The 20,093-nt window shown below is 47.7% G+C and overlaps 1 protein-coding gene across 1 annotated transcript in view; it reads right to left on the bottom strand.

Moving 5' to 3' along the window:
- Positions 1 to 1,908: 1,908 nt before the first annotated feature.
- Positions 1,909 to 20,093, bottom strand: part of nmbr (neuromedin B receptor) — a gene marked incomplete at both ends in the record, with an annotated part of 133,442 nt that continues 115,257 nt past the window's right edge. Inside the window, 2 exons of the mRNA XM_080744799.1 lie at positions 1,909 to 2,121; positions 5,042 to 5,284. Of these exons, the coding sequence (XP_080600925.1) occupies positions 1,909 to 2,121; positions 5,042 to 5,284 (456 nt within the window). The remainder of the gene's footprint in view (positions 2,122 to 5,041; positions 5,285 to 20,093) is intronic.

Below are 20,093 nucleotides of genomic sequence, written 5' to 3'. Positions count from 1 at the left end.
TTGCCTGCCGGTGTCGCTGTTGAGGGATTTGCCTGTCAATCATCGCCTCTGCTCCGCCCCTCCTGGGGGAGAAAGAGAGGGGGCGGGATTATCAATCACTTCAATCGTTATCAATCATTTCACTTTTCTGAGCCCAATTATTCGGGAAAACCCCACCACAGAAAATCCACTGAATAAAGTTCAGTTTTCTGGGGTGTAATTGATATACAGTATATAGTACTGTATATGAAATGTTATGTCATGAGATCTTTAATGATCCAAGCTCGAACACAATCAATTGATTGATCATTGAAATTAAAATAAACATGCCTTGAAAATGCACACGGCCCACTTGACATGGCGGGCTATTGGCTGAACCAAACAGGAACTGATTGGTTCCAAAAAAGGATCTCCCTTCTCCCTGTGTCCCAGCCAGGAGATATGTTTGTCCCACAGCATCAGTGTTCGATCTCTCCCTGGCAGGCAGAAGAATGTCCTCAAGTGTCCTTGAGCAAAAGCACTATATGGTTGGGGCGGGTAGACTGACCTCCAGTCCAGTGGCACTATGACAGATGGAAAAGACAAATTCCTATGGGGAATCAGCAAAACAAAAACAAAAAACAGAACCCCAGTGTCCATATTCTAGGGGGAACATTAGCTAAAAGAATTGCACATCTTACAAGCTCACAATGCGTTTTTTTTTTTTTTTTATGGAAAAAAATTGTCAAAGTACAGTTGTAACTCAGGTCCGGTTCTCCAAGTCTGTAGAGGTTAATGACGTTAAGAGTGCCGATGTGCACAGAGACCAACTTCCTCTCTTTTTGACCAAGGGGTAAACTCAAACCTTCCACTATGACCAAAACCACGGTCCACCCCCATGAAGGAGGAAGGAGGTACTTAGATGTAAAAAAAGAAAGAAAAAATAAATCATTACAAAAAGCGGAAAATAGCCGATCTACAAGCTCACAACTCATCGCAAAGCACGAAAAAAAAAAAAAAAAGATTTCAGACCCTGTGAAATTATGTTACACGCTATGGCACACGGTTCACTTAGTTGTTGACGTGGAAAAGAGCTGTATGTCAGGTATGTTGTATTCCAGGTTGCTTTGGTCCGCTGAGCATTGGAACACTGGCCCAGTGGTCTGGATATGGAGCAATAATATGCAGCCTAAACAAAACACCCGAAGAGTCGTGTCCTTTTCTTGGCTTTTCCAATGGCCAGCGAATTCCCCAAACATCTTTTGAAAACGCTGGCCGGCTGACAGAGCTAGGAATGTCTCTGTTCCCCCAAATTGTTCAGGTGTTCCTCGTCTCGTCGTTGGATGGATGAACATTGTACATTCTGAGTCAACTTCACCTGCCCACTGCTCTCTACATGGCTTTACCTTCTCTCTCTCACACACACACACACACACACACACACACACACACACACACACACACACACACACACACACACACACACACACACCTGGGGTCATAGCCATACAAAATGAGCGGACAATAATATTACCAGAAACACATACTGTAGAGATAGCCCTGAAATGACCTTAACAGGTCTGTAACTCTGAGAGTGTAGAAACAACTATGTACACACTCAACTCAGAGATATGGGGGTCCTCAAATAAAACATTTGAGAACCACTAGTACTGGTGGACTCATATAATGTGTCATAGAAAACCAGTGTCATACATATTCTGAAGAAAACTTGGAGACTTGACATTCAGTAATTGGATGATAGAACTGAAAATCCAAAATATGCCACGGAAAAGGAAAAGTCTTTGCCACAGACACATTTTTCAGAGTACGGACATATCGAAGACCCCTGGCGCACACGCACACGCACACACAGAGAGAAAGAGTGAGACAGAAGAGACATTCGCGTCCAATTCCAACACCGCTTGGTGGTGGTTGTTGTTGTTTTTTTCCTCACAGAGCCACTTTCTGCTTGGCAGAGTTTCTGTTGGCAGCAGCCGTGGTGGTGGTGGCGTTGGCAGCGAGGTCTTTGGGCGTCGTTGCCGCAACGACGCCGGCTGCGGCGGCGGCGGGCGTGGTCTTCTTGATGGAGGTGAGGCGGATGTGGGAGGTGCTCTGCAGGTAGCTGGCCTGGCGCTCCGGACGGGTGCCTCTCCCGCACCGCAGCTGGCTGAGGGCGACACAGAGACCGTGGCGTTAGCAGGGGTGTCGCACCAAATTTGGGGCCCTGGGGGTACAAGGATTCACTGCGGGCCCCCCATGAATGTTCTCCATGGGGGGAGGGGGTTTAACCCATTTAGACTGGGAACGCATTATTACGCATTATTTTGTGCTTCAACTATTGAAAAATAGCAGATCTACAAGCTCACAGCGCGGCACCAAGTGCCACGCTGCGAGCTTGTAGATCTGCTATTTTTCAATAGCTAAATAATTAAGGCCCCTCCACAATTGGGCCGTAGTAATTTTCGGTTTGGCTCTGTCCAAACTTCAACTTCTCTCTTTTGAGACGGCAGCTAGCTAACCGTCTCTCTCTTCTCCTCCGGTGCAGTGTGTGTGTGTGTGTGTGTGTGTGTGTGTGTGTGTGTGTGTGTGTGTGTGTGTGTGTGTGCGCGCATGTGTAGAAGGAGAGGGGGGAGAAGTGGCAGACATAGGTCTCCCCCGTACCAAGTCTTCTACCGAGAGAATGCACTTCTGATCAGTGAACAGGGCCGTTATTCTGGGCATTCGTTACGTCAAATATTTTAACACAGTTAATTCCAAATTACCCCCCCCCCCCAGAAGTGGGTGTCAAAGTTAAAGGCTCAACACCAAAACATGACACGCCTGCCTATTTCCTGCAAAGATATTTTTTCTAAGCATCTGTGAAAAAACTGCAGTTAAGATGGCAGATGGGGGCTTGCATGCAGGCTGGAGGTATTATGACCTTATTATGAAGTATAATCCCCAGTCAGATGAACTATGACTGGTATGACATATATGACATACTGTATATACATAGAGTGCCCTTTTAGCTGTTTTCCAACGGGAGCTGTTGTTATTGCCCTACAGTATAGGGGCTTTGTGTGCAGTTCCTTAGTTGTCAGGATTATTCTGCCAATCTCATCCAACATGCAATTACAAAGCACATTGTGATGTGTATTTATTATTATTATTATTATTATTATTATGTATTTATTGTCTTGTTCTACCTTCATTGATAGATATAGCAGACTGACAAGAAACGGGGAGAGAGAGATGGAGAGTGGCACACACACAAAGGTCGTCGGGATCGGGACTCGAACCTGCGACACACTGTCAGGCTTCATTGCATTATTCATTCACTTTTCAATAGAACTTGCCTGCAGTAAATTTGGTAGACCGAAAAAAAATCTATCCTGGACTGAAAAACTAGACAAGTTGAACACAATGGCAAGAACTTAAAAAGAGATTTAGAGAATGGCTTTGGCGGTGATTACCTTATTTCTTTTTATTTGTTTTGCTGCTGTATTGCTGGAGCAAACTAAAGTACTTTCTAGTACCCTTCTAAATAAATCACTAAACTTCTAATCTTCATCAGCTTACCTTTAGCACAAAGTGTTCAGAATTTCAGAAAGTGCTTCCCAATATTAACCTCCTATTACTTCTTTGACATATCCAATAAAAGAAGACAAACAAAAGGATAATATCAAATCCAATATGAAATTAAATCCCATCAAATAAAAACTTCGCAAACAAAAACAACTTAATTGGATGGCAGAAAGTAATTAACATTAGCAGCAGTACTCAATGAGGAGGAAAACGACACGGCCATCATTAAAAATGAAAATATCAAACAATTATTATACCAAAAGAAAGCGATTATACCAGGCGTTGACACTAAGAGCTAAACTTTCAGGCAGGTGGAGTTTGCTTTCAGGTTGCCCGACCGGGCAAGTACTCGTTCGAGAGGGGACACAACTGTCTATAAAAACAATACGAAATATCTGTCTAAACACCTGCACATGGCCAGAGCGCTTTGTCTTCTGGTCTGTGGAATGTAAAATAAGAACACTGTTTACCTGCAATGTGCTCTTTTTACTGTTGCTACACTTAAAAATATAAAATAACAAGTCTGAACCCATAGTCATTTTGGCATAAAAATTGAGGTATGATTCCTTTTTATTATTATCGCACAGTCCCAGAAAGTAAAACGTGTGAGGTAATTAAAAGTGTTAGGTAATTAGGTAATTAAAATTTTACCCATCATTTTGGGCCAGTGGACATGACCTCTGGGCAAATAGAACATGACCTGTAATTGTCCGAGGGGCAAGCACCTCTTGAGACCTTAGTGTCAACCCCTGTATACTGATTTTAAACCGATTTCAAACATTTCGGATTCTGGTTTCCGTTTGTTTTTGGTGATGACGACGGAGACGTGCCGTCTCAGGCGGCCATGAGCCACGTGAGACACGCCGTGTAGAGCGTTGCAACGGTCTCACTCAGCGCCGTTACCGAGGTATGTGCCTTTGTGGACAGAATAGTAAATCTTCGTCCCCCCGACTTTTGGGACCTCTGCCCCGTCCAAGTGAACACAGCGAAGCGCTTCCTACCTCCTTGCCACCACTGGCCCCCACCCAGTGGTGTAAAGTACATTTACTTAAGTACTGTACTTAAGTTCAATTTTGAGTAATTTGTACTTTACTTGAGTATTTCCAATGTCCAATACTTTTTCTTCTACTCCACTACATCTTGGATCCAAATAGTGTACTTTTACTGCACTACATTTATTTGAAAACTTTATAGTTACTAGTTACTTTGCAGATGAACATACTGTACATAAACCACTTTAGCCCTATATATCTTGGCCATTTGAAAATAGCCGATCTACAAGCTCACAACACGTCGCATTGCAACGCGTTGTGAGCTTGTAGATCTGCTATTTTCAAACTTTTGGTACTTTAAGTACATTTTGATGCCAATACTTTCGTACTTTTACTCAAGTATTTATACATTACAGGATTGGTACTTTTACTCAAGTAAAAAATGTGAGTACTTTTTCCACCACTGCCCCCACCGTTGTGCTTAGGTTCGTTGACAAGCGCCAGGTCGCGGCTATCCTACCCTATACTGACCTGTTGAAGTGCCTGCGGAAGCTCTCGCTGAGCATGTAGAGGGCGAAGGGGTTGACGCAGGACGAGGAGAAGCTGAGGACGCGCGCCACCAGCGTGATGACCATGTGGCCCAGCGACACGTCCATCTGGTTGTAGTGGAAGGAGCGGTACATGTACAGCACGTGGTTGGGGAACCAGCACAGGGCGAACAGGCCCACGAACACCAGCACGATCTTGGCCAGCCGCTTCCTGGTGTCCATCTGGAGAGAGAACGACAAGGAGAACATGGGGGACCCAATCAGATTCACTTTTGAAAAAAACAATGCGCGAACACAGCAGCAAGATTTGTGGACTGTTGCAACAAGAAGGCTAGAAACACAACCACCCTAAGGACTACAAACCATGGATTGACATCTAGACCTACTGCACATACAGTATGAAACAGAGCTGCTACCTTTAAATGCATTTTGAGAAAAAAAGCTCTGTTTACACACAATGCTGTACCACCTCCAACTGTATTATGTTCCCCATTTTCATCTGTTTTTATTTTATTTGTGACAATTGCTTTGGCAATGCAAACGTATGTTTTCTCATGCCAATAAAGCTCCTTTGAATTGAATTGAATTGAAAAGGCAGAAAAAGAGCAGAAATGTGTCAATCAAATCGTACACCCAGGTATAGCTCTTCTATGGCAGTGAGAGAGAGAGAGAGAGAGAGAGAGAGAGAGAGAGAGAGAGAGAGAGAGAGAGGGAGGGAGGGAGGGAGGGGTGAAGTGAAAAGTGAAACTGATTTTGATGCTATATGAACAAATGCATAGTTGGGGACCCCCTGGAACACCCTTAAGGACCCCTGGGGAGGGGAGGACCACCACTTTGAGCACCACTGAGTCATGCAGTGTTAATGGATGGATGGTATTCAAACACGGCTTGAGGCCTCTGTGAATGTGTGGGCCTGCCTATGCATGGACTGTCTACAGATCTAGCCTAGGGCCACTAAAACACACACACACGCACGCACACAATCATGCACGCACGCACGCAAACACACACGCACACAAGCACGTGTGCGTGTGTGCATGTGTGTGTGTGCTTACATGCTCTCCCTACCCCACAAACATACGCAGAGACGCAAAAGGTCAACAGCATTTGTTAAAGTGCTACTCGATGTAACCGGATCTCAAGTGGAAAAGCTTCTGCTCTAAGATGTCAGCGTCCCTTAACCTTTTTGGATTCGCAGACCTCGTTATGTCCAACCAGAAGAGACTCGAGAATCAATTACGGCCGCCACCCTCGCTCGATGTGCGCCGCTAGCTAGCTGCCCGGAGGATCCTAAAGACACGGAGTAGCCATTTAAGATGCACGGGTTTCCTTTTTTTAATTGGCCAACAGGGGCCACGGTGTCAAACGTGCAATCCGACCGCCACTGATAAATGTGTCTTTAAGAGTCACTGTAGTGTTTGTGAGTTTGTAGAGGTATACAGTGAATAGGTGCGTGTGCATGCGTGTGTGTGTGTGTGTGTGTGTGTGTGTGTGTGTGTGTGTGTGTGTGTGTGTGTGTGTGTGTGTGTGTGTGTGTGTGTGTGTGTGCGTGCGTCCATGCGTTGTAACGTTTTTTTAATATTATAGATTAAGCCAACAAGATTTGTCCCTAACAAGGCTTCAGCCTTGCAATTCCTCACCGTCATCCCATCTCTATTACCTGCTCTCTCACATGAAGTCCCTCTCATATCTTTTCTCAGTGTCTTTATAGCCCTCTTCCAAGCCAAGCATGAACATGGGGTCCCATGACCAAGAAACGGTAGGTTCCGTACGGAACCATTGTTTACTTAGATATGGAAGGATGACCTCCCACTTGGGTAATGACGCCCCCTGGCGATCATTCAGAGAAACTACTTCAGCTCCCGTACTAACGTAGGTAGGAAGGGCCTGTCACTCAAACCGGAGTGACCCGCCTCCAGGCTATATAAGCCCCCGGAGGCGGAAGTAACATCCTCTTAATACCACTCTCTGCCACATTCAGTGAAACAGAGGGGCATTACGTGGGAGGTCATCCTTCCATATCTAAGTAAACAATGGTTCCGTACGGAACCTACCGTTTACTGTCAATATTCCAGGATGACCTCCCACTTGGGATTCTTAAACTCCCCTCTAAGCCACAACCTACTCTCATACCCCCACACACCCCTCATACGGGTGAGCACAGCCCAAACGGGCGTGACCCATCACCCAGAAGGTCCCAGGCCCACCGGACCTGGGTGTGAAGGCATGAGAAAATAAAGAGAGACCCTGACAGACCGAAGTCCGCCTCATTCAACTAAATGAAAAGGACAAGTCCGCCTTATAAGTAAGACACACTATATAAGGAAAACACAGGGTCCCCCCAAAATACCCCAGGTGGCTACATGCCCACCAGTGGGAGGGGAAGATCCGACTCCTCTATGACGTAGAGGAGGCAACTGCACCCAGAACCGAATGCGCTAGCGAAGAGGATTCGATATCCAGGTGATAGTAGGCTGCAAAGGTAGAAGGCGAAGACCAATTCGCCGAAACACAAATCTCCTGAACGGAGACTCCCTTTGCCAGTGCCCACGAAGTAGCCACACCCCTAGTGCTATGGGCTTTAAGTGCCGCCGGCACTTCCACACCCGCACTAGAGTAAGCCAGCCTAATAGCATCCACAATCCACCTCGAAAGAGTGGGTCTAGACACCGGCTTTCTGACAAGAACATTGCCCATTTCTACAAAGAGCTGAGAAGAAGCTCTAGAACCAGCAGTCCTGTCACAGTAGGCCTTCAATGCCCTGACAGGACAAAGGCAATTCAGCCGTTCATCCTCCACCGAGACAAACGGAGGAGGATGAAAAGCCAGAAGAACAACAGGCTCCTTAGGAACCACCATGTTCTTAGGAACAAACTTAAGATGAGGCTTGAGCAACACCTTGAGATCATTGTTCATAAACTGCATGCACTCCGCAGACACCGAGAGAGCTTGCAGGTCACCAACTCTTTTAGCCGTGGCCAAAGCCAGCAAAAGAGCCGTCTTGAAACTCAAAAGTTTCAAAGGCATCCCTACAAGCGGCTCAAAGGGAGCCCGACATAGGCCCCCTAGAACCACCTGCAGATCCCAAACTGGGAACAAAGACCTAGTCACCGGCCTCAAACGTTCAACTCCTTGCATGAACTTGATGACCTCCGGGACTTTAGAAGGTGCCTTGCCCGCCACCCCCAGGTGACAGGCATTAATAGCCGCCAAATACCCCCTAAGGGTAGAAAATGCTAGACCACTTCTCAAGCGGTTCTGCATAAATTCCAGAATTTCCTGGGCTGACGCCACATGAGCCACCACAGGTGGAACACGCGACTCACACCAGTCCTCAAAGGCATTCCACCTTCCATCATAAGACGCCCTCGTAGAGGGCGCCTTAGCACTCTGAATGGTATCAACCACTTCAGAAGAAAAACCGGCTGCCAGCAGGTTTAACCTTTCACGTGCCAAACCCACAGGTCTAGGACCTGCAGGTCTTGGTGGAAGATCTCCCCCCTGGCCTGACTCAACAGGTCCCTGCACTGAGGCAGCTGCCAACCCGGTTCGCAAAGGAGAGGGGCGATCGCCGATCTCCACGTGCCCTTGTAGGGAGCCACCAGGAGCATCTCCAGACCGAACCTCCTGACTCTCTCCAGAGTGGGTCGGATTAAGTCGAAGGGGGGAAACGCGTACAGTAGACCTCTCGGCCACGTGTGCGCTAAGGCGTCCAACCCCAAGGGGGGACTGCCCTTCACCGCGAAGAACAATGGACACTTCGTATTCTCCGCTGACGCAAACAGGTCCGCCACTGGCTGACCAAACTTGCGAAAAATCTGGCTCACCACCCTGGGGTGGAGAGACCAATCCTCGTAGCGAGGACCTCCCCTGGACAGGAGATCTGCTCCGCTGTTGAGGAGACCTGGGACGTGTGAGGCCCTGATCGACTTGAGGCGCGACAAGCACCAAACCGTCAATTCTCGAGCCAGACGGTCCAGTGGCAACGACGACAGGCCCCCCTGTTTGTTGACATAAAACATGGCCGTCGTATTGTCTGTCCTGACCAGGACGTGACAATGCAAAATCCAAGGCTCGAAATGCTTGAGCGCCAGGAGTATAGCCATCAACTCCAAATAGTTGATGTGACGACCCCTCATCTCCAGAGGCCAAAGCCCCTGCGCTGTGCGCCCCTCGAAAGTGGCTCCCCATCCACTGAGACTGGCGTCTGTCGTGATCGACTTGTGGGAAACCACCTCGCCAATCGAGACTCCGCTGGTGAGGAACCCCTCCACCAGCCACGGAGACAGGGCGATCGCGCAGGAAGGGGAAACCGTAACCTTCTTGTACTTCAAGGAGGGCGGGATCCCGAGGGATAACATCCATCTTTGAAAAGGTCTCATATGAAACCTGCCCAAACGCAACAGATGTACTGCGGAAGCCATCATTCCCGTCAGTACCATGCAACTCCTGTAAGTGACCTCCTGGCCCACTTGAAAGGAGTCGAGACATTCCCGAAACCTGTCCACCCTCTCCTCTGAGAGACGGGCCGACATGTCGGATGAGTCCAGAAGGACCCCAATGAATGTAAGACGACTTGCTGGAGTCAGCATGCTCTTGCCGTGGTTGACTATGAAACCTAAGGCCTTCAGGTGAGCCAAAACCACTTGTGTGTGACGCGCCACTTCGTGGGCGGAGCTCGCTGAAATCATCCAATCGTCGATGTACGTCGCCAACCTGACGCCCTGCTGTCTCAGCGGGGCGATGGCTGCTTCGGTCACTTTCACGAAAACCCTCGGGCTCAGTGACAGACCGAAAGGGAGTACTGTATACTCGTACAGGCGACCCTCGAAGGCGAACCGAAGGAATTTCCTGTGTGGGGGATAAATCTGGACGTGCTGATAAGCATCCTTCAGATCCACTGAACAGTGGAAATCCCCTTGCCTGACCGACCGTAACATGGTGGGTACTGTTAGCATCCTGAAAACGTATTTCTTCAGGTACACGTTTAGTGCCTTTAGGTCCAGGATGGGACGTAGCCCCCCCCCCTTTTTGGGCACCAGGAAATAACGGCTCCAAAATCCCATGCGGGATTGGGTCCTGTCCAGCTCCACTATAGCACCCTTGCTTAGCAATGAGCTGATCTCTTCTCTCAAAAGACTTGCTTTTAAACCACGTGCTCTGGTATGAATAACCCTGCTCGAAAGCGGGGGTATATCTGCGAACTGTAACCTGTAACCCCTGGTTATCGTTCGAAATACCCAATGGCTCGGGTTGCATAACTTCCACTGGCGCGCACAGCGTGCTAGCGTGTTTTGAGCGAGAGAAACCCCACCACTGTGCTTCCGTGACGGCGGAGCTTTTTGGCGGCCGGACCGGAAGTGGGGAACCTGCGTATCCGTATCCGGAACGACCGGATGCGGAGCGCAAGGGTTCAATAGGCCGCATGGCGGAAACACCTTCTGGTTGTACCGCTTGACTAGCGGAGCTATTTTGCGGCGGGACCGGAAGTGGGGAACCTGCGTATCCGTATCCGGGACACCCGGATGCGGAGCGCAGGGGTTCAATAGGCCGCAAGGTGGGAACACCTTCCGATTGTACCGCTTGACTAGCGGAGCTCTTTTGCGGCCGGACCGGAAGCGGGGAGCTAGCGAATCCGTATCCGGTGAAACCGGAAGCGTTCGGTTTTGGCTCGATAGAGCGACAGGAAGAGCAAAGCGATTCGACTGATAAACAGACTCGCCCACAACTAAAGCATTCTCCCCTGACAGGAGAGGAACTTTTACGTTTAATACCTGCTCTAAGGCCTTTATGCTTGTCCCTTGACCCGGGCTCATAGTAGGCCGACAGAATTTCTGACTCAAGGTTAAATTCATAGCATCGCTCACGCGAGGGAAAATCCACTCGCGCGCATGAGGAACCATATAACTGTTTGACGTTAACATTACTGGTTGCTGATAAAACCTCTGACTGATTAAAGAGTCCTGACGGGACTCCATCATTCTTACAGGAGGCATGCATAAAGGATTCATATTGTCGACGCGAGGGATATCCCACTCGCGCGCTTGAGGAACCACATAATTGTTTGACATTAACATTACTGGTTTCTGATAAAACCTGTGATTGATTATCGAGTCCTGACAGGACTTCATCATTACTACAGGAGGCATGCACGATGGGGTCGTCTGTGCTAGTGCGAGAGAGTTGGACAGAGACAGACTTTGTTCTTTCAACATGTTTATTGTCGACACAGGAGGCATCAAAATTAACATTTTCATTTCCCCGACACGGGGTACCGAAAAACGCCCTCGTTTGGGGGGAGGGGGACCGAGAGACACCTCGGACCCCCGCCCCAGCACAATTCCCCTCTTCAGAGTGTCATTTGCGCTGTCCCCTACCGCGGCCACCGCGGTATGAAGACTGCTGCCTGCCATCCTTGGACGGGCGGCGCGGCTGAGCGCGCTCGGGAACCACAGCCTTGCTGCGGGGCCTGTCAGGCGCCCTGGCTGCAGAGGCTCCCCTGGAGGAAGACGAGTGCTTCTTAAAAGAAGCAGAGCGGCCCCTTTCCTTGGCGCGGGAGGAGCGGGACGTCCTCCTAGCTTGCTGCGGTTCATCCTGTGGCACTGTGGTGGACTCGACGATGTCCTTAGCCGCCTTGAAGAAGGTAACTCTACCCTGCAGCAGCTCCAAGCCCCCACCCATGAGGGTGGTGGGACTGTTCTCCATGTTTATGAGAGACTTGTACATCTCCCCGCGAGGACCTAGAGGCTTCTCGCCCACGTCCCTCTTAGGCTCGAGGTCGACATAGTCGAGCCAGCGGGCTCTCTCAGACTGGAGGTTGTAGTCCATGGACCTGCCCATCCACTTAACCGCATGCCAATTGACCTTCAGCATGATGTCAAATAGAGTGTTCAGTTCAGCTGTGTGCTCCCCCGTGGGCAGACCTTTGACCAGGTCCTTGGTGGAAGCGAGCAAGAGCTGGATCAGATTTAGGTCCTTAGCGGCCAGAGCAGCGGACCGGTAGGCGTTACGAGCCCTGTCCGACTGTAGCTTGTCCTCCAGGACAGTGAACCCCGGCGGGTTGGTGCCGACGGGGCCAACAAACGGCCCGTTTTTAGCCGTGCCTACATCTTTGTACTGAGGTCTGACAGAACTCAGGAAAGATTGTGCCAACAGGTGGTCCAGGTTAGGGCAGGTGGACATGCCTGCCTCCGCACCGCCCACCAAATCCAACACAGAAAAAGGCAGCTTCCTGGGGTCTTTATGTGTCTTCCATGAGGAATGGAGGGCCTTGGTGAAACCTTTCACCAGCGGCAGCCTGGAGAGGACATACGGGGCGGGAACCGAAGGCTCCTGCCCGGGCATTTCATCATCATCCTCGGCCTCTTCAGAGGGGAGAGGAGGTGGCAACTCCTCTCCAACTCTGGCCAGAGCTCTCATGTAGACTGTGAGATGATCCAGCATTTCTGCTGCAGAATCGACGTCCTCTGCTCCCGCTTCACTCGCTTGACTGGCGGGTGGAGGGGCAGTGGTGCCTGAGGAGGCCTGGGAGCTCCCTGCGGCGTCCAGTTGACGTGCTGGAGCCGCAGGGGCATTACCTTTCACAGTGACCGTGAGTCGAGAACCCTCGTCATCGACGGAGTCCTCCTCCTCCTCGGCCGTGTATCCAGAGTATTCAGAACCAGAACCCTCGCTCTGACAGGAGCTCAGGTCCGACTCTCGCCTGAAGGTCTGGACTGTTTTGGTGATGCTCACGTCGAGGGGGACGTCCCCGACGGTCACATCCAAGCGTTTCTTTTTGGGCACCGCGCCCGAAGGGGAAAAGGCTACCGGAGATTTCGTCTGGATGTTAGCCTTCTTGGTCGCCTTCTTAGCGGCGACTTCACCAGACCCGCCAGCTCCAGTGACAGTGGAGCTAGCTGCGGTCGGTTGCGCGGCAGGCGGTGTCTCATGTAGCACGGCGCCATCTTGACTTGGAATGGCGCGCTGGTTGCCAAGCGGATCTCCGGAAGGCAGCGCCGCACCTTGACCAACGGTGCGGTCCGCCTGGGGAAGGAAAGACTGGGCTGTGGGGTTGAGAGCAGTGGACCCACCTGGTGGAGCGCAGGCCCCGAGGCCTGCCCTGGCTAGGTAGAACCGGTGTATCAGTACATCGCGGTCGTAGGCCACGCAGCAGTCACAGAAAGGTCCTGCTCTCCCCTGAGGACTCAGTGCAGAGAAGGCGTGTGCAACGCCCATGCAGCCGACACAGAGATGGTGAAGATCCTGTCCGTCGATGAGTCCTGGACATCCTGGACATTGCCTCGGCAGGAAGGCCAGAGGATCCATGGCGAAGCACTGTAGATAGAGTTAACCAGAAGCAGACGAGCTAACAAGCTAACGGCTAAGGCTAGGCCACGCTTGATTCGGGCAGGGCCTGAACAAGCGGTAAGCAGTGTAGCTAACGTTAACAATAGCAGACGAGCTAACAAGCTAACGGCTAATGCTATGCCACGCTTGCTTCGGCGGAGGCCTGAACAAGCAGTAATAATCCTTTGTTATAAAAGGAAATAACCGTCGATTTAGGACGGAACAAGAATAAGTATTCTTAAGTACGGGTTAATTCAACACTCGCCAGTGGGCGACTCCAATGCCACCGCTTAAGGCTAATGCGCGAAGAATAATAATACAAGGCTGAGTTTCAACTTATCTGAATGTGATATCGCAGAGAGTGAAAAGAGGATGTTACTTCCGCCTCCGGGGGCTTATATAGCCTGGAGGCGGGTCACTCCGGTTTGAGTGACAGGCCCTTCCTACCTACGTTAGTACGGGAGCTGAAGTAGTTTCTCTGAATGATCGCCAGGGGGCGTCATTACCCAAGTGGGAGGTCATCCTGGAATATTGACAGTAAACAATAGGTGTGGCATGGCCTTTTACATACAGCTTAATCAAAGGGCTTATTTAATACAGAGGAAATAAACAAAAGAGAGCCTAGCAAGCATTTGGAAACTGTGTGCACAATCTGTTTTAATCATCATTACATTTTGTGGGCAGATTCAGATATTTAAGATTTTGGAAACAGAGAGTACAAATACAGTTTGTAACCATACCAACATGTCTAGTTAAGCTGATGAAGGCTGTGTGCCACCATGCGTAGGTGTACTGCTAGTTTTTATTCTTGCCATGCCCAAGCCAAAAAGTTGTTATATCATCATGTCTGTCGGTGAGATGATGTTGGTTTTGATCATTTCTGCCTCCCATTCAAAAGCAGTCGGGCAAAGGTTATGTTATTGCCCCGTTCGGTTTGTCTCTTATCAGATGGAGAGTTTGTCGTGGGTCAAGGTAGAACTAGAACTGATTCACTTGATGCACTACAGCAATTAGCTTGGCGTGGGCAGGCATGGAGGCATGGCTTCTCAAAGAGCCACGAATCTTTAGAATGGATGTGGTTGTCACAAACAGAAATCTGAAATAAATGTGTCTTATAAAAAGTTTGACAACAACATCCACTCAGACGATACTGTACATGGCTCTTTGAGAAGCCATGCCTGCCCACGACAAGCTAATTGTTGTGGAAAGTGAATCTCTTCCTTGACCCACGGCCACGGCAAACCTTTCCACAAAGTAACCTTTTGGAGATATCCTGATAAAGGGGCAACATAACCTTTGCCCAACTGCTTTTGGTGGAGGCAGACATGATCAAACAAACGTCATCATCTCGGCAAGTTCTCACCAACAACAGCCCTCGTCCTTCGCCAGGCATTCTGCTTATAGTGAATGTTCGGTCTATGGAAAATAAGCTAGTGGAGGGGCAGTTTAGACAACAACAGGAGGACATTAGGCATGGCTGCTGTGTTCTGGTTAGAGTTCTCAACGGGCCTGAAAATAAAACTGGGCCCTAAGAGGGCCAGCCTGAGGCACAGCCCTACTAGTAAGCATACATTTTAGTTTCGGGCCGGGTCGGGTATGGTAGGGTTTGGGAAGAATTTTAGAACTCTGTCACAGAGTAAAAGTAATAAAATAATGAAAAAAAAAAATCTTTTTTCATTGAGCCCGAGGCCCTACCTGGCCCGACTAGCACACATTTTAGGCCCTACCCTAATGTCGGGTCAGGTTCGGGTATGGCCGGGTCCGGGGAGAATTTGAGAACTCTAGTTCGGGTCTTCACTGAAACATGACTGGACAGTGCTATCCACTCTAACAATCCTGGGGGGTATGGGGGGGACTTATCCACTTAAACCTGCAGTATATATACTTTAGTTACACCGATGTCCCCCAGGGATTTATACTTGGGCCTGTTCCTTTTTACCTGTATACTTTCTGCGACTGCTCGGCTGTTTTGTACTGTTTTGTATTTGAATATTGTTTTCGAATTGTGAGTGAAAGTCATAGGGTATCCAATAATACAAATACCCAAACGACTGTACTCTACTTGATTATTGTCCACCACTGCTCTCCAGTGAGTTTAGCCTCCAACAGGCTGATTATATTCTCTAGCCCTGGATGGCCCTGAAAAAGACTGTTAATGAGAACTCACAGCCAAAGTGCGTGCAGATCCTACGACCATGTTCATGGTACAGTACACGCATCATTGTGTACGTTAATAAGAGTTCACCAGCATGCATCTGAGTCCAGCTTAACTATGCTTGCCTTATCTTGTTAATAGAGAAAGTCATTTAAAGTTACAGCAAGTAACAACACTCAACTTTCTTTGCGGTGGTGATTTGCATAGTGCTGATTTGTATGTGTGCGGATTGACTTACAGTAGTCAGACAGGCTTTGGCAGATCTCCCAGGAGCCTATAGGCATCTGCATTTCGTCCTGTTCGCAACCCATCTACCGGCATAAAACATGTGTGCGTGCGAGCAAGCGAGCGTGCATATTCACACAGGTGTGTATGTGTAATGCAGGCACGTAAAGGGGCCTTGTAAAAAGTGCCCTCTCTAGACCATGAATGCAGTTTTCACTATGGTGAAAGAAATGCAAACGCCCTTTTTCCATGCCATACCTGAAGGCAGCATTCAAGAGAATTGCCGTGTCCAAACTCTCCTGAACCTGAATAATGCATCTTATGTTGAAAAGATTGCACTCTCTGTAGAAATCCATGCTGTTACGCCACATCTCCAGTATTCACTTGATTATACTTGGTTCTGAATTTTGCATAGTGCTGATTTGTATGTGTGCGAATTGACTTACACTCTTACAGTATAGTCAGACAAGCTTTGGCAGATCTCCCAGGAGTCTATAGGCATCTGCAGTATGTCCTGTTCGATATTGCAACAACATTTGTTCGACGTTCCATTTGTCGAACGGGTGAATGTTAACCTGGTGAATAGCTAACCTTGTTCAAGGACACCCTAATCACAGCATAGATAGAAACATAATACAGCAAAAAAACAACAACAAACAATTGAGTCACAATACATCAAAGATGCACATCATTTCTTTTACATAAAGCAGGTATAATCCCTATGTAGAGGTTCCTCAAGCAGCACTTTAAATGTCTCTATTGAGACCAATCGAGACAGTTTCAGAGAGTCCTGAAGTTTTTTCCCATTTGTGTGGAGCATAATACATAAAGACAGACTTTCCTTGCTCACTGTTCATACAAGGACGTGTGTATATAATGTGCGCCTGTGCAATGTTGATTGTCCAGTGACTTTTAGATCTAAAAGCGAGGATAGGTACAGAGGAAGTTTACCACACAAGGCCTTATAAATACTACGTTCTATCTACTATCTCTACGAACTTGATAATATCTCTACACACAATGATAACCATCGCCAGTGATAAACCACAGGGCACTGTGGTATGCAGCATCTAGTGGCTAGAATGAACCAATTAAAACCAGGAACGCATCTGTAATTTTAGATTTTAGTGTTGACTGTTCATTTTTTTTATTTTGGGTACTTTTGGGTACTTATGGCCTAAAGATAAAGCGGATGTGACGCAACCGCTCCCTTGGTGCAGTAGCAATAACATGTCCTATACTGGAAGCGTTATGTCTCTTTTCTATATTTTTTGGGGCGTTATTTCGTCTTTCTCTGGTGTTGTTGGTGTTACTTCCAAGATGTTTTCAAATGTTTTCTTAAACTAGACACCCATGACAAGAATATGCTGCTCGAATGACTCTGTCTGTGCGAGTGTGCTTCTGTCATGTTTCCAGTGGGACTACAGATGACAAGAATATGCTGCTCGAATGACTCTGTCTGTGCGAGTTTGCTTCTGTCATGTTTCAAGTGGGACTACAGTTCCGTCAACTTCCGTGCAGCAGTGGCTACTTCCGATACTAGCCGTTCGGGAGCTGCCGTTCCAGACTCTATATAGCATTCGGAGATTGTGGAATAGTTGTCTGGCTACGCGAGACAACCCCACCCCCTACCTAATAAATCAATAAAATCGTTGTGTTTTGAAAATTATTTGGGGACCCACTTCGCATGTTTATGTAAAAGGAATAGGCTCTACCAGTGGCTTTGTTTGTTGTGAAAAGATCAGATTCACAGTCCAGCCTTGAACTGTAGAGCTGGACTGATGAGGGAAAGGAATTCATGAGCCTTGACAGTTGCGGCACTGAGACACTCCCCTGTGTGTGTGTGTGTGTGTGTGTGTGTGTGTGTGTGTGTGTGTGTGTGTGTGTGTGTGTGTGTGTGTGCGTGTGTGTGTGCGTGTGCGTGTGCGTGCGCGTGCGCGTGCGTGTGCGCGTGCATGTGCGTGCGTGCGTGTGCCAGACTGAATGAAAAACACCCCTCATGGCCAAAATACTTGACTAAATATGTACCTTTAAACCATTGGTTCAAAAACCTCTTTGAATTTCTTTCAAGGACCACCATTACTCTGAGAGCGTACAAATGGAACCTAAATAATGGTTTCTTTTGGTTGTCATCTGTCTCAGAACTCCCAAGGGCCCTGGATCCCTGTAAACCCAGTCAAGACCGGGAGTCCGGGAGTCCCCATGCCACATGAAGCTTGGTCTGTGAAGGTATTGACATGTTCCCACTAAGGAAAGTAGGCTTTTCGCATCTTAGAACCGTCTTTGTTTTGGTGAGAAGCGAACGTGTATTTTAAATGTTTACTACAGACGAGAGGCTGAGCAGCCTGGGCTAACGCTGCTGTGAGTGCACCAAGGGCTCATCGGTGACATTTTTAACACGTATTTATTGAATTTCACATTGAGACATTATTTGTACATTGTATATATAGATGCGTCAGTGTTCATTTTGTCGACTAAAACTATGACAAAAAAATACGGTCGACTGCCTTTTTTCACTGACAGAAACTAAATAAAAACGAAATAAAAACTAAGCTACTGTATGACGACTAAAACTATGATATACTATATATTGACAATTTCATCAACAGATAAAAACTAGACTAAGACGTTGGGGAGGTACTAGTGGAGGAGATATCCGGTAGAACTATAGCTTAATGTTTTTTTGCGCTCGGGTGTTGCACACTGAAAATAACAGATCTATAAGCTCACAACGCGTCCCAGTAGATCTGCTATTTTCAGCATGCAACCAAGTGTAAAATCAGCCATTAAAAAACATTTGCTATCAAAATTAATGCTGGTATGACGCACGCACGCACGCACGCACGCACGCACGCACGCACGCACGCACACGCACGCACACACAAACACACACACACACACACACACACACACACACAATTTCTCTCTCTCTCTCTCTCTCTCTCTCTCTCTCTCTCTCTCTCGCTCTCTCTCTCCCTTCCTATCTCTCCCCGTCTATATTGCCTCATTTAATAATAATGGGAGTATTAGGACCTCCCTTCTACAAGATGGCGCTGTTGAACGATCTATAACGAATAACAATACACCCGATTTAATGTTCCAAGACTTCATACTCTTCCTATAAAGGGCAAGCTGCAAACTTCAAATGAACTGCAAACAAAAACACTAACTCAATATTCAATTTCATCTTTGATCTATGAACGTCCAACATAAAGAAACTCAATACGACTCTCAGTTAAACTGCTACTTTTTGTAAAAAAAAAAAAAAAGAATTAAACATGGTACACCCAGTCCTGGATTATAAATTGCGAAACCGATTCAAACAAAAGGTTGGCTTTCTTTGCTCTGCTGCAAAGCACTTCAGCCTAAACAGTAGAAATGCCATTTTTATAAATCAATTGATCTTCCACAGCCGACAATGTTTTCAAATGTGTGCACAAAAGCATGCCTCTCTCTAGAGCAGTGCGGGAGGTGGACTTTTAAAACCTTAAAATGAACTGAATAAAGACCATGGGGCTGAATTTTGATTCTCTTAAGTACCAGCTCTTATGCCTTAACTTAAAGGCCTGTCCATACTGTCTCCGACCACCAAACCTTTTGTTGGAGAGTTCATACTTTCCGACGTGCAGCTTTCCAAACTCTAATTCGGGGTAATGCTTTTTAGAAGATGCAAGTGACGTCATTTTGTAGTTGAACAGGATCTTTCCGACGAAAAGGTCGGTGGTCGGACACAGTATGGACAGGCCTTCAAGTTAAGTGGCTAGAATGAACCAATTAAAACCAGGAACGCATCTGTAATTTTAGATTTTAGTGCTGACTATTATTTTTTTTTATTTTGGGTACTTTTGGGTACTTATGGCCTAAAGCCACAATCTTTTATTTTGTAACGTTTTTGAAAAATCTTCTTCCCTTCTGGGTCCCCCCACCCCTAATCTCGCGTGGCCAGACTGTTGCATCCGCAATTTGCAAATGCTCCCGTCAACAGTCTGGGGCACGGAAATAGAAACGATGAGTGCGAGATAAAGCGGATGTGAACTGCTCCCTTGGTGCAGTAGCAATAACATGTCCTATACTGGAAGCGTTATGTCTCCTTTCAATATTTTTTTGGGCATTATTTCGTCTTTCTCTGGTGTTGTTGGTGTTACTTCCAAGATGTTTTCAAATGTTTTCTTAAACTAGACACCCATGACAAGAATATGCTGCTCGAATGACTCTGTCTGTGCGAGTGTGCTTCTGTCATGTTTCCAGTGGGACTACAGTTCCGTCAACTTCACACACACACGCACGCACGCACGCACGCACGCACGCACGCACGCACGCACG

Source organism: Nannobrachium achirus (genome assembly GCF_963921795.1).
Source record: "Nannobrachium achirus genome assembly, chromosome: 16".
NCBI lineage: Eukaryota > Metazoa > Chordata > Actinopteri > Myctophiformes > Myctophidae > Nannobrachium > Nannobrachium achirus.
The sequence above is the reverse complement of the archived record's forward strand: the minus strand, read 5'-3'. Positions and strand labels throughout refer to the sequence as shown.